Source organism: Carassius gibelio, chromosome B7, assembly GCF_023724105.1.
Source record: "Carassius gibelio isolate Cgi1373 ecotype wild population from Czech Republic chromosome B7, carGib1.2-hapl.c, whole genome shotgun sequence".
NCBI classification, from domain to species: Eukaryota; Metazoa; Chordata; class Actinopteri; order Cypriniformes; family Cyprinidae; genus Carassius; species Carassius gibelio.
The window spans coordinates 12445990-12459882 of record NC_068402.1 but is presented as its reverse complement, the minus strand read 5'-3'; the positions used below and the strand labels follow the sequence as shown (position 1 = coordinate 12459882).

The following is a 13893-nucleotide window of genomic DNA, read 5'->3' as shown; positions in this document are numbered from 1 at the left end:
TCATAGTGAAAAGACATAAAGGGGTAAGACAGTAGCAATCATGGTGATGGGGGGGCTGTGTTAATGGAGCAGTGATGCACAAGTGATGTTGGACAAGAGGCATAAACCAAAATCTACAGTTTCTACTTACATAAACAGAAAGACTTTATCCCCAGCTCCCAAAGATCACTGGTGAGTTGATTTTGAGTTCATGAAAATGACCTACAACAGAACAAAGATAAATGTGTTTAAGTTTACATGGCTTTTTGAAATAATGTGTACATATCAGGGTTGGGCAAAACTCAGAATTGGCTTCCTTACGATCACTTTAAAATCAAGTAAATGCATCCTTGCAGAATAAAAGCATTTTTTTAAAGAGAAAAAAAAATGAGGCAGAAGAACAGACAATGGTGAGAGGATGTCAGAGGATTGAAGTGAAGTGAGGTGGCTGGCAGACGGTCAGAGTTCCAGCAGATGAAGTTAAACAGTCATAGCGCCGCACAACCTCTACTTACTCTGCTCTCACCCTGAGGGACTCAATCCTAGACAATGTTTAGAGTCCACTTCTCTAATACCTCATTAATCTGTCCCTGCACTGTTTGATTCAACTAATAAATGGCTTTCATACAAAGCACTTGTTATCCCTAATTCCTCTCTCTGCAGAGCACTAATGATTTATTTAGTTACACGCACTGCTAGTTCTAGCAGGTCTTCTGAGGTCCTCCAGCAACGGCGGCACCACCAAGGAAACACAAACAAACAGACGGTGCACCAAAACCACCAACAACACCCAATTTCACCATTATCCGACCATCCATATGTGTAGCATTACGCCTCCCCTGCATGTGACGGAAGAGAGAGAGGAAGAGTTGTGCACAAACCTCACGGATGTTCATTTCTCCACATTATTCTGTTTTTCACAACAAGCAGGAATCTCATTACCAGCTGATTTATACAATTAGCCTGGCTCGGCATCACCAATTAAACAAGGACACAGGGGTTTGAGGTCACAGCTAATTGATCCGGCTGCAATTTGAGCCATCTCTGCTAGCACAGAAATCTGCCTTGGCTTCCCATGCAAGCGTCGGAGATCTAAGTCAAATGCATAGACCAAGTAAATGGCTGTGTGGGAGGGTGGGTTAATAGAATAAACTGAGAGATCTTTGGTCTCCAATGGATCTGAATGTGGCAACCTTGAAGCTGAAGGTGACAATGGGAGAAAAGAGGCAGGAGGTCTGACCCTCGTGTGAATGGAAAGCTGTTGTCATCTTAATAGCACCTCTGAGCTGACAGTCTATTCCACGTTCTCAAAGGACCATGCCACAGGCCTGACTGCCTCCTAGTTCACACCGCACACACACACACAGTGTGCATTTGTGTGTACACGCTCACATACATCTCTCACAGAGTTCGTGCCAGCTCTCTTTCGTGCCTCACTAACACACAAACCCTTAACAGCAGTGGTAATTCTTTAAACGCTTTCCTCTTTGTGAGCCACACAACATTGGACTAATACCTGTTACGCTTGAATAAATACAGGAATGTTTTCATAGCAGAGGGCAAAAAAAGAAAAGTAATTTATTTAATTATAATTTAATTTAATTATAACTTGATGCTAAATTATAAAAAAAAGTAACAAGCTTGTATGATGGAAAATGGTGCAATTTTATAATCATGCTTTATTTAAGCTTGTTTGGATGAAAAAAAAGCCCTTGTCATTGAGAAGAAGATGACAATGATATAAAAGACTGTGGCAGTCCACTGTAGTGTAAAGCAGAGCTGGATTAAACAGGACTTCACTGCCGTTTCTAAATGGGTGATCATGAATTCATTAAAAGGGGTTCCAATCAGCACCAGCCTGTTTTTATTAGTCACCCAACAGTTTTATTACTGATTCATTGTGTCCACAATTACCACTGCGGCTTTCTCACATGTTGAGCTCTGTTTTTTTTTCTCTCTCTTCTTGACAACGACTGCAGTGATGAAGTAGCTGTGGTTGTGCAAATGGGAGCTGAAATAAAGAGAGATGAAGAAAGGAAGAACTGTTCGAGTAGCCGAGCGTCTTGGCAAATTACTAGACGAGAAGCTAAAGCCCATTAAACCCCATGAGGACAGACTAGGGGGCACCCCAAAAATTAATGATAGGTTTTCCTGCGAAACAACCTTCAGCCATAGTGCATCGGATAAAGAATCGAGCTGTTTAAATGAAAACAGATTTTATTTTCAAATGCGCTGAATATTTCAGAGAGGTTAAGTGGGGTGCTTAAAGCTCGTGTCGGTGAGGCCAATCCATCGACCATGACAGTGACTCCAGCTAGACCCTCCAACAAACACACTAGCACAAACTGACTCCAAGAGCACAAGCCAATGGATACACACACATGACATGACGTAAGAGTAACTGATGCTCCAAAGACCTCCATTCTCCTTCGTTCAACCATTCACAAGTTAATAAAACAAGAGTGGGAATGTTACCTTTGCCCTTAGCCAGTGATATACCTTCTTTACATTTTATTCAAGAAGAAAAGTCCTTTCACAAATCCAATGAGACTTCAAATTCCAGGCATGTGTTCATCTGCAGTTGGTTCGGCTGATTTAATCAATCCTCTGCATAACAGCGCTGTGTCTTTGACTGTCATATGACAAGAGTTGGGAATCAGTGACTAACCTCGATTAGAAGCCTTGCTCTTGCACAGCAGATGCAGGCAGCTTGTTTTAAATATATTTGCAAAAGTGGGAGAAGTACAGTAGCGTGCTTTACATAATACGCTGTTAATGTGTACTGATAAGAGACCTTTAAGAGGCTGAACTCTAAGGCAAAGTGGTTCCCATGGGTCAAATATAGATGAAATCCTTCATCTTTCTGAGCGTGGACATGCTGCACTCTCCTAAGGAGGGAACGTTTTCATTTGCATCGACTTTGCCTTAGCTTTCTTCTGACCCAGCAACCTGCAAAAAATAAAATCGCTTTAAATGTCCTATTTCCCCCAGTCCAGAACATGTTAAGAGGGGATTTAGGGGAAGTAGTTATTGGGACAAAAGAGGCAATATCCCCCATCAGCAGGACGGTCTCTTACCTGGTAGAGGACAGGTTATCTCTGTACTAACAGCAGGACCACTGATGGGAGAAGAGGTGGGGGTGGGTTGAAAATAAAGCAGAACAGAGCCGATAGACGGGCCACTCACACCCAGCAGTGGGCGGAAGAGCAAAAGAGGTAAAGTGGTGTTTTTGTCAGATCCAATATTCCCTCTGACAAAAATCAAGTAGTGTGTGCACACAGCTGACAGATCTGCAGGTGTAAAAGCACGGAACCAGATAGTACAGATGTACAAGTACAGATGTAAGGGCTGTGAATTGAGAGTGTCCTTTCAATTCCAATTCAATTCCTGAATTTGAATTAAATTTGAGCTGAGGTGGCAAACAGGATGCAGAATTGCATTTTAAATGTAAATAAAGTACAGCAGTGAAATGTAAAAGTAACTGTAATTCAAAGAAATTCATGTACTGTAACTATAATTTTTAACTTGACAAAAGCTGACAAATAAACATTTGAAAGGTTTTTAGAGAGAAGAATAGATAAGAAGATAGAATATACAGTACAGTAGATAAATATGAAATACCACCTATAGAAATTCTGTTTACCAAAACTTAATATTTAATATGATTAATTATATTGGTATCATTTTATTTTAAGGTCCAATTCTCACTATTAACTAGTTGCTTACTAGCATGCATAATAAAATAGCATATTGGCTGTTTATTAGTATTTATAGGCACATATGAATGCTTTATTATGTTTGACCATGTTCAAGACCCCTTAACCCGACCCAATGCCAATGAAATTTGATTTCAATTCAAGTCCCAATTCAATTTCCTGTGGCATGTGGCCAGTTCAGTTCAAATTCAAACTGATACACACTTCTAATTCTTCAATCTGGATTGTTTCAGGTCCACAGATGAGCAATAATGAACCCATAAGTGGGATTCACAGAAAACTGTGGATCCAAAGAAACCAACTTTCTTCCACAGGAATAAAATAAGACTTTTTTTCATTCTATTCATTCATTTTTTTTCATTTCATCCCCCTCTTTGAATGTCCACATGCTTCACTTAAGACGGCCTGCTTACAGCCGAGGGTGTTTATAAAGCGCATTTCACGACTTCCATCGTGGATGGGGGAGGTTTTTAAATCAAACATCTCTCCTTGGACTTGCAGACAGCACTGCGGCCAAGCCAGACTTTCATGTCCGACAGTGGAGATACATTTCATGTGATTTACTCTGCTGTGAAATAACAACAACGAAAGTCCGTATTAGGGGAAGAAAGGGTTGACCGGCATCCACAGGCCTCAAATCCACCCCGAGAGGAATTCAAGTCCCAGCTGGTAAAATATACTCTCACCGGTTCTCTGCGAAGCAGACTACACACATTTCAGTAAATGATTAGAATGCAATTGCAGCAAAAGTGAGAGACTCACTTTTCTTTTTTATCATCGATTTGACGTCAGTCGATGCAGTTTATTCCCTAGCCATGACACAAAGCACTTTTTTTCTCCCCCTATTTATCCGTCCCTACTATTGAGTTGGGTTATGGAAACAAGTCTGCTTCTCTTTCTCTCTTTCCCAGGTAATGTGTTTATTCTCCTGGTCTCATCTTCTAGTTTACGGGGCTGCTGGCCGTTCTCTCTCTCTCTCGCTCTCTTATCGCCCATGCTCTCACGGGGCATTTTAGCTGCTGAAATCCTGTTCACCACATACCGGTTTTAGAATCTGTGAAATGAGTGCCGAAGAAGCGTGGCCACAATGTCTGCCTGTGTTGCCAATGGCCTCGAAAATGGGTCCGGGAGCTTTTTGTCCAGGGAATGCATAAATGGAAGTTTTTAACACCTCAAAGAAAGGCAGTGCCTTTGTGTGGCCAGACGAGAGAGAGCCCTGGCTCTCCTGAGGAGGCAGACATGCTGAGTGCAACAGGACAAAGAACCCAGAACCTGAAGCAGCAGGAGCACATGTACACACACACACACACACACACACACCTGCCTCACACGCACACACACTTTTATGGTATAATACGCACACAATGGACATAAGAAACATATACGCGGATAAAGGCATGAGGCTCGCACACACAGGTCAAGTTTGTGGAATAACACAGACGATTGCTGAATGTTTGAACATTCACTGACTCCCATGAAGCGTAATCCAGAAATATTTGAACCTGCAGTGACAGTTTAGTAGATTATCATGGGAAAAGCATATTCTAATAAATTGACATCATTTATTCAAAACAGCATTTTTAAGATCATTATCTAGATTTATGCCTAAAATAAAGTATTGAATAAAGTATTTTAGAAACAGTTCTCAGGTTAGTTTTGGATGTCTAACCAAATCGTATGCAATTCACCCAAATAAAATGTAATTTAAAATTCTGTTGATTGAAATTACAATATAAAGAATAAATAATTGAAATATCTGCACAGCCACAGCTGATAAAGACAAGAAAAATAAAAAAATAAGATGAATTATGCAGATGCTGATCAAATCGTACTCATAAAACAAAACAGAGATGAAATACTTAAATGGGACTGATAACTAAAGCCTGAAAACAAGTCAACAAATGCTGCCGCATTGATAAATGTGCTTCCTGCCATTGAAAACAAATTATTCCCATACAGATTATCCTCATTGCAATTCATTTGATTTTGTTTTTCAGACAAATATAAAAAGACAGGTCGTGTAGACAATCAGAGTGGCTATGCTCCGGCTGCCTACAATAAGCATTTAAATGCAAATATGTCTGATGCACAAAGAACCTGCAACTTCTGTCAGTGGCAACATAATCAACCTGCAATTGTCTCCTGACTCGGAGTCATTTCCAGTGACAAGGTCTAAGCAGCAAGCATCTGTATTCAAATTACTGCACTATTTAAGGCCGCAGTCTGTACAGGGATATTTTTCCTACGGTAAGTCGTGCTGAAAGTCAATCATATGGTGAATTAAACCAGAATGGAATCAATCGATCCAGAAAAGATCAGGTTACAAACAGGCCCGGCGGTTAGGTGCAAATTATTTGTGTTGTTCTTGTTCAGATGCAGGTGTGTGTGTACGGCAAAGTCCCATTTTTCAAATATTACATTAGCAATTGAATTGAAATCTTCACGGTTCGCATTCTCTGTGAATGAACAGAGACCATTTTAATGAAGAGATGTGGTCAAGAACACAGATGAAGAAAAAGGAATTATGTGCAGTACTCTCCTTCAGAAACCTTAGTTAAGTATGCCAAGAGAGGCCTTGGTTCCCCAAGGGTGGCTTTTGTGGTATGTTAAATCTGAAAAATATTTCAGGTCTCGATATGAATGATGAAATAACAAAAAAGAGGTTACGACTCATCGGAACTTGCATTCTTCATGCACAAATTCACTTTTAATTCTTTTACCAGCAAGCAGGGAGGAGCAAATTGTGCTCTAGGGTTTTGACTGGTGGCTTCATGAAAATCCAGAAGCATTCTGCCGTGTTTTCTCAGGCAGAGCAAAGGTAAGAGTAAAAATAAAGACAAAAAATCTGCTTTTCTTTACTTTTAATTTACATCTTAAAGTTCAAGAGCATGATCAAATTCCTGCTCAAACTATGTTTGATATAGTTCAATGGGGGATCTGTTCAATGGAGAAGATAAAATAATTCATAACGCTTTTCATTTTTGCATACATTTTCTCTTTTACAAAGTCTTACAGCAAGAATGTCAGCATAGATGTAAATCTTCAACACTAAGAAAATCGTTTTCATTTTTTTTTTCTTAAAAAAAACCTTATTAACCACCTTTTAAAAATCACCTCAAAATCTACAATCACTAAGCATATGCAAAGAAATCCATTAATTACAAAAAAAAAAAAATGTTGGCTTGAGAATTTTTTTTCGTTCTTAATTTTTTAGAGAGGAAAATAATTTAAAATATGAACACAAATCTCAGCTGACAGGACTGGGAGTCGCTCTTCGCGGTCTCCACTATAAGCTAGAGCTTCTCAGACTGTACGAGAGAGAGAGAGAGAGAGAGAGAGGGAGAAAGAGAGCTCCTCTCTCTTCTCGGCGGTTCCCTTCTTCCCCCCCTCGGAGAAAACAAATGTAGTGTTTGAGTCACTGATCGGTGGTGTAATTGAGTTTAACACTCTTTTTTTTTTTGCTCCAGGAAAAAACAGAGTCTTTGAAATGAGGAGGTCAAATTACCTCTCCAGTCAGGCAATAAATAAGTCAAACAAGGTAAGGGCTCCTGCCAGCATATATTAGTGCAGAATTCAATTAGTGAAAAACAAGAGATGCGTAGTTCTTCAGTTAGCTATTAGATGCACGTCCTTTCCCATGATGCTCTTATTCTGCACGAGGCAATCAGGCAGGAGTACACCGCTGATGGAGGACTGCTTTAAAGAAATCCACTCTGTTCCAGAGATAGTGGGGGGGCTTGGCGAAATTACAGGTCACATGACCAGTGCAGCAAGTCAAAGGGTGAGATTATTATTCCTCTTTCTGTGCCCTCTCGTCAACAATTACGTGCCTCGTCATTATTTTTTTTTCATCTGAAAAACCCAAGGTAAGATTTTGTGTTGTTTTGGACTGGATTCACTTTCTTTGTAAGAGAAAATTTGTATTAAATTAAATTAACTTTTAAGAACTTTTGTGGGGGGTAAACTATCACTTCAAAGGGACACTCTACATTAGTGTCTATGAAGTCCAAAAATGGACAGGCATAGTGTGTGGCGTATTATACATATTTTTTCCATTATGAAGCCGATATATGGAGCAGTTTCCATTGATTTTAGCACGGGAGTGCGGTGAGGCACATCAAGCGTGTACTTGACAGCGGTTGGACAATGTATAGAATTAGAAAGCAAGCTGGGCGCACACAAAAACGCACATACACGAACCCACACTGCAACACACCCAACTGGCTACAATGTCGCCTTTGTGACATAATGCTCCTTGCACAGTGGATTTTTGGAAAATAATCCAACTTTTCCTATCCTACGTATCCAGCAATAACAACTGACATCACGGTTCCAACCATATGCCCTGTGGTGCTCGTGCACGTTTTGCATTTTCTCAGCAAGTAGGGGGGGTAAAAGAAACACTGTAAAATTGTTATTATATTCCAATCATGCCCAAGGAACCTATTACAGCATGGCACAGACCACATGAAACCTGAGGAACGTTGAGGAACACCAAAGATCAAAACAACAGACAATAGAAAGGAAAAACTACCACCACGACCATGTGCATTTGTGGGATCTGTTTCTCTTATGAGAAACAGTCTTTTACTCAAAGCTCCGTGAATGTGTGTCAAACGCAGGTGCTGGGAATCTAGCAAGATGAGAAGCTCCCCTGGTGTTGATACACACATGCTCTTCAGCTCTGTTAGCCGATGATGGCGACGTGAGGTTAATATTATCAGCGCTGAAAGCACGACAGGTGGGTCACATGAACGGTCTCTAATTTTCTCTCGCTGGCGGGACACATGGTTCATATTATTCTCTAGAAAAGCTGACAACGCTCCAATGAAAATATCAGGAGGCTTCCACCACCACTACTGTTCGCCGCACACTATTTTCAAGTGTTTCTTAGATTATGTAGCAAATGTAAATTTTCCCTCCCTACTGGGCTTTCGAAGGGTGAATTCAGAGGAAAGCGGAAACGTAAATAAATAAATGTGGGGAACCGAGGAGGCATGTGGGAAGGTGTTTAAGCCTAGGGGTGCGATGTGAATACAAGAAGACACAAGCTAAACACATGATTGACTCCTGCACCTTCTGTTCTAGCTTTCTCGAGATTTGTGTGCAGGGTCGACTTGATTAGCGCTCGCAAGATGAGGAACTCAAAGAAATGTAGATAATTAGAACATAGAAATTAGCCTTCACCTGAAACATCTGCACTCCGCTGCTGTTTACATGGCATATGTGTGTGTGCATGCTGAAAGAATCCCATCTGTATGTAATAAGGTAAAAGTCGATGCGGTGCTGCTTCTATTTTGTGCAGCTCACAACAGAGCCGAGGCTCAAGTGCGCCACAACACAGGCGTGAATTTTTTGAAGGTGAAAATACGACTCTTTTCTAAAGTCTGTGAAAAGGCTGCTAGATAAGCAGCATTTAGCCATAAATTCAGAGTCGGCCCTAAGCTTTTTTTTTTTTTTTTTTTTATGTATAGCTCACAGAGCGCAAAACCATGCCCTGCTGAAATCAAAAGCAGTAATAGTCAGGTTAGCCACTGTCATTCTAAGAGGGAAGTCGCTTGTGAAATTGTAAAATTGTGAAGCTCTCGCTGTCTATTTCACAGCCTACATTTTATGAACACTCGCTGAAATGATTTATAAAATAGAGGCTATCACATGGCAGCCAGTGTTTGAGGCTCACAGAGGTGAAAGGCTCAAGCAATACTAATCTGCCTGCTGAAGACGGCTGCTAATAATACGCTCCTTTATCTCCTTTGCTTAAACAGTGCATACCTTCAAGTTCACAAAAACGTGTGATACTCATCGAGCTCTCCAAGTGCAACAGAGTGGAGAGAGAGCAAGAAAGAGAGAAAGAGAAAGAGACAGAGGACAAGGCCTTGCCATTTTCCCCTTCACATTCCTCGCAGATTCAAGTCCATTTTGCTCTGAAAGTCCTCTGCATGCCAAGCTGATAGAATACGAAAACAAGAGTCAAACTCTGTCCATTCCTCCCTTGTTTTCTCCCATTCATATTCAGCAGCCGTTGTACAGTGGCAGAACTAAATCAGACTCTCCAGAGAGGAGGAGAAATTTACCCTTGACATATTCAGTTTAAAGCTTAAGTTAATAATAAAAAACAGAGTTGAATTGTGGCTTCAGTATATGTAATATATACAAAGTATAATTTGCACTATCAAAAAAAAGTATTTAACATTGAAGGTACAACCCCAGTAACTAACTGCTTTTTTAAAGAATTTAAATAAACAACCTAATGTACTTTTGTCTTCAAAACAACTATATAAAAATATATTTTAAAAAAAAATCTACTGTTGTGAATAGCACTGCATAACAGGGTTAAGAGAGTGGCTGAACATTAATGGGCCGATATCTCTATGCATATTTTCTGCCCAATAGCTAAAGCTGAAAGGGCCCAGATGAAATGTGCGGTAAAGATGATATCATAGCATTGTGGTTGCACAGCAGAGAGGCAGACACATACCTCACTCTAGAGAGAGAGAAGAAAAAAACTAAACTCAAAATAATATTTCTCCTTGCCGTTCCCATTTGAATATTCATCCCGTTTCCACGTCCCCAGAAACTCTTCTAATCAGAGTCACTTCCCCTTTAATCACTGGGGCTGTAATTATGATTTGATAAAGCATTTTAGCGCACTCTTCAGTGTCACTCACATATCTATGCTTGGAATACCGTATTAAGAGCTGTCAGCCCTTAAGAGGAGCACTTCCTAAACAGTGCTGATCCAAATATGGCAAACACGCCCATCGGCTCTAATTGAAATTATTACAGGTTGGAACATGCTAATGCTACAGCTAATGTTTCCCCTGAAAGCAGGCAAGTCGAGGGGAATGCAATGAGTCTAGCAGACTCAACTAAGATTCCTCTACTTCGCTCTGATGTGCAGTAATTGTTTAAACCTGAGTGGAAATGGCTGAGTGCCTTTTTTCGCCGTACGCCAACAAAAAAAAAAAGAAAGAAAAGAAAAGAGAAACAGCCCTGTGTAGCACTTTCCTATTCTGTTTTTCGCCTTCTAATTCCGTCCAACACAAGGACTAAAGGAAAAGCTTCTCTGGTTCCATGTTCATCTTGGAAGAGCGAGCGTTCGAGGATGATCGTTGACCACAAGTTGATAATGATGACGATTTAATTAGAAGCCTCTCTCTGGTCTGGAGTCAGCCCAAACTCCTCCACCCTGCAGATGGAATAAATTTAGCAACAGTGAAGAAGAGTAGAGCCATCTTTTGCTTCTTTCTTCCACCACTCCCTCCCCACTTACAACTTCTCTTTCTTGTCATCTAAGTACCACCTCCAATCAGAGACAGAAAACATTCTTCCCCTCTGACACCCAACCGCAAGTCGTTCGTGCGCCATCATCGCTCAAGCTTGCATTCTCTTTGTGCGCATGCGCCTCAATGCTCTACATTACCAACATGTGGCGCATTGAAATATTAATATAATGCTCAAATAACATTAAAATAGCATTATATTAGTAGAGGCTGCTAAAAAAAGGTCCAGGAGGAGAAGAGTGCTTTCAAGGTAACAGCGGGAGCAGCTCTCGGCTGCAGTACCAAATGGAACGAGGTAAAAAGATCTGGCTCTGGGACGACCAGTGTTGTGGAGAAAATGTCTCATTTGCATTCTGGCAGGCCCTGGGGGTTTAGTTTAGCCCTGTGTCATAGTTTCAGTTTCTTTCCTGCTAGAGAAACAACTTGTGCTATGAGTGAGCTCTTTTCAGCTGCAGGCCCGTGACGGAGTGCTGCAGGACGACATGCCTGCCGGTGGAAAAAGGGTGGTGGCACTGTAAACCTGCCAGGATCGTTCCTTATTCCAGTGTTTTGTAGAGACTGTATGTTCCTGAACGCTGGCCTGCGATGAGTGATTTTGTGTGTGCCAGTGCGGGTATGCTGATAGATGTCAAAGAGGCTCCAAGGAAATACATGGGAGGCAAAAGCGCAAGATTTTCTCCATTATTCTAACAGATTTCTGCCATCCTATATGTAAAAAAAAAAAGATTACCACATTAGAGTTCATTTATTCAGCTTGACTTGGCTTTAGCTATAGACAGCTCTCTGACAAAGCCCTTTGACATTGGAGATTACTCATAAGAAAAATTAGGACTTAAATTATGTTCATAGCCCTTCTTGCCCAAAGATTTAAAATGACAAACTAATGAAAAAGAGAGTCATTTTTTAATTCAATTTCAAATTTGTTTTCCACTCCTCCACAAAAAAATATTCACTTTTTCCAGCCTGGTGTTTTCACTTTGGTGTGGTTAATATATCCTGGCAAAGCCAAAAAGAGAGAGAGCGGAAGAGAAAAGACTTCACTTTGAATATACTGCAGGATATAAATGAAGCCACACTAAGTTAAATAAAAATTACTTCAGTTCCATATATGAAGTTCAAATTACTTTTTTTGCACTACATAATTTTTCAAGTCTGAGTTCACTAAGCCTTAAACAGAAGATAAAATGAATAGAACTAAATAGAGTGCAAAATCTAGTAAATTCATACTACTTTGTTAAGATTTTGTCATTAAAGGGATAGTTCAACCAAAAATGAAAAAGTTATGTTTATCTGCTTATCTTATCTTCAGTAGAACACAAACTGAGATTTTTAACTCAAACTGTTACAGTCTGTCAGTCATATAATAGAAGTAAATGGGCATCACGGCTTTGAAAGTAAAAAAAAAAAACATACACAAACAAACTGAGATTTTTAACTCAAACCGTTACAGTCTGTCAGTCATATAATAGAAGTAAATGGGCATCACGGCTTTGAAAGTTAAAAAAAAAACATACACAAACAAAACCAAATGAAACCCTGCGGCTAGTGACGATTAGCCTGACTACGTCAGACTATGTACTTCCGCTCAATTTCAGTTCGCTTCTTTACTCAGTCTGAGATAGCAAACCATCTCCCAGTTTTCCTCCGGCTCCAAAACAGCCGGCCAATCAACGAACAGAGAGCGGGCTGAGAGCCGTGACGTAGACGCTAAGCGCCAAATTTAAGATTGTAGTTTAGGTTAGGGAAATCGAAAACAACAGCAGACATGGAGACACGGGATGCTATTGGGAGAGTTTTTGTTTCACATTTTGAAAGGGGGTGATGTTGTGGCCCTACTCGCGACAGGGAAAAGTTAAATTTATCAACTGTTACCAATCGTCAGCGAGAAACTGAGGCGGCCAAAGTCCAGTAAGGCAATAGTTGTGATTGTGTCCCCATTGGTTGCTCTCATGCAGGATCAGGTTAAGGAGGAAGCAAAACTTGCTCAATGGTTTTGTTTTTCGCAGCATTCCTGTGTTTACAGTGGAAGTTCGAGGCGGCTGAGCCGGCGAATAACACACGTCATAACCAAACGTTATGTGACTGACTTACGGGTAACCAATGATTTTAAACTTCAGACAAGTGGGTGATCTCTTTAAGGTGTGGTCACAGTACTAAAATTTCCACAAAAGTTTATAGGCAAAAATGGTCCATTGTCTACTGTCACAAGAAAAAAAAAACAATGACATCTGTGTGGGGAATTCTGTGGTATAAAATACAGCAGAACCCAGATTATTGCTGAAATTACTGTAAATGTGACAAAACTTTAAGCCGGCGGTTCCATGACCCCTATAGGATCATCTGAAACCCTCCTCCCACTCCATGCAGTTCTGAGCAGAGACACCTAGCTCCACAGCCACATCTCTGAATTAAGACATCATGACATCATTAGCTGCTGCGTCCCTTCACGTGGAGACCACTCAGACAGGCAACTCTCTAAACTGTAAAGGCAAGAATGGCAGATCACGCGAACACACAGACACACACACTCTCTCATCACATTAGCTGCTGTCACTACTTGACCCGTCATCAAAGGCTGTTCATGGACACATCCATAACGGTAGTCAAGTGCTTTCTCACAGTCTGTCTGTTCGCTGCTGCACTACATCTTATTCCACTGACAGTCAGGTAGTAGCGCCTTTCACTTCTTCAGAAAGAAAGAGAGAAGGAGATAAGTGAGCGTGTGTGTGTGAGAGAGAGAGAGAACACTTGCGGTTTGGTCTGCCGAAGCCATTTTCTTGTGACGCACATGTACATCAACGGCAGAGAGCCTTTAAAACTGTGAGCGGCTGCACATAATCGCAGAATAAGGAAACAAAAGAGGCTGGTTTCAGAAATACTCCAGCTGAACTACGGTCAGACACATAGCCACAAAA

At 40.7% G+C, this 13893-nt stretch overlaps 1 protein-coding gene across 2 annotated transcripts in view; it reads right to left on the bottom strand.

Annotated features, from left to right (window-relative positions):
- Nucleotides 1–13893, bottom strand: part of plekha7b (pleckstrin homology domain containing, family A member 7b) — a 144606-nt gene that overhangs the window by 28802 nt on the left and 101911 nt on the right. The window contains exon 30 of one of the 2 annotated variants that reach the window (XM_052562386.1): nt 131–201. In XM_052562386.1, coding sequence (XP_052418346.1) covers nt 146–201 — 56 coding nt within the window. In that variant the 3' untranslated portion in view covers nt 131–145. Of the gene's footprint in view, nt 1–130; nt 202–3021; nt 3270–13893 lie in introns of those variants that run through there. The other variant, XM_052562385.1, reaches the window with a different exon arrangement.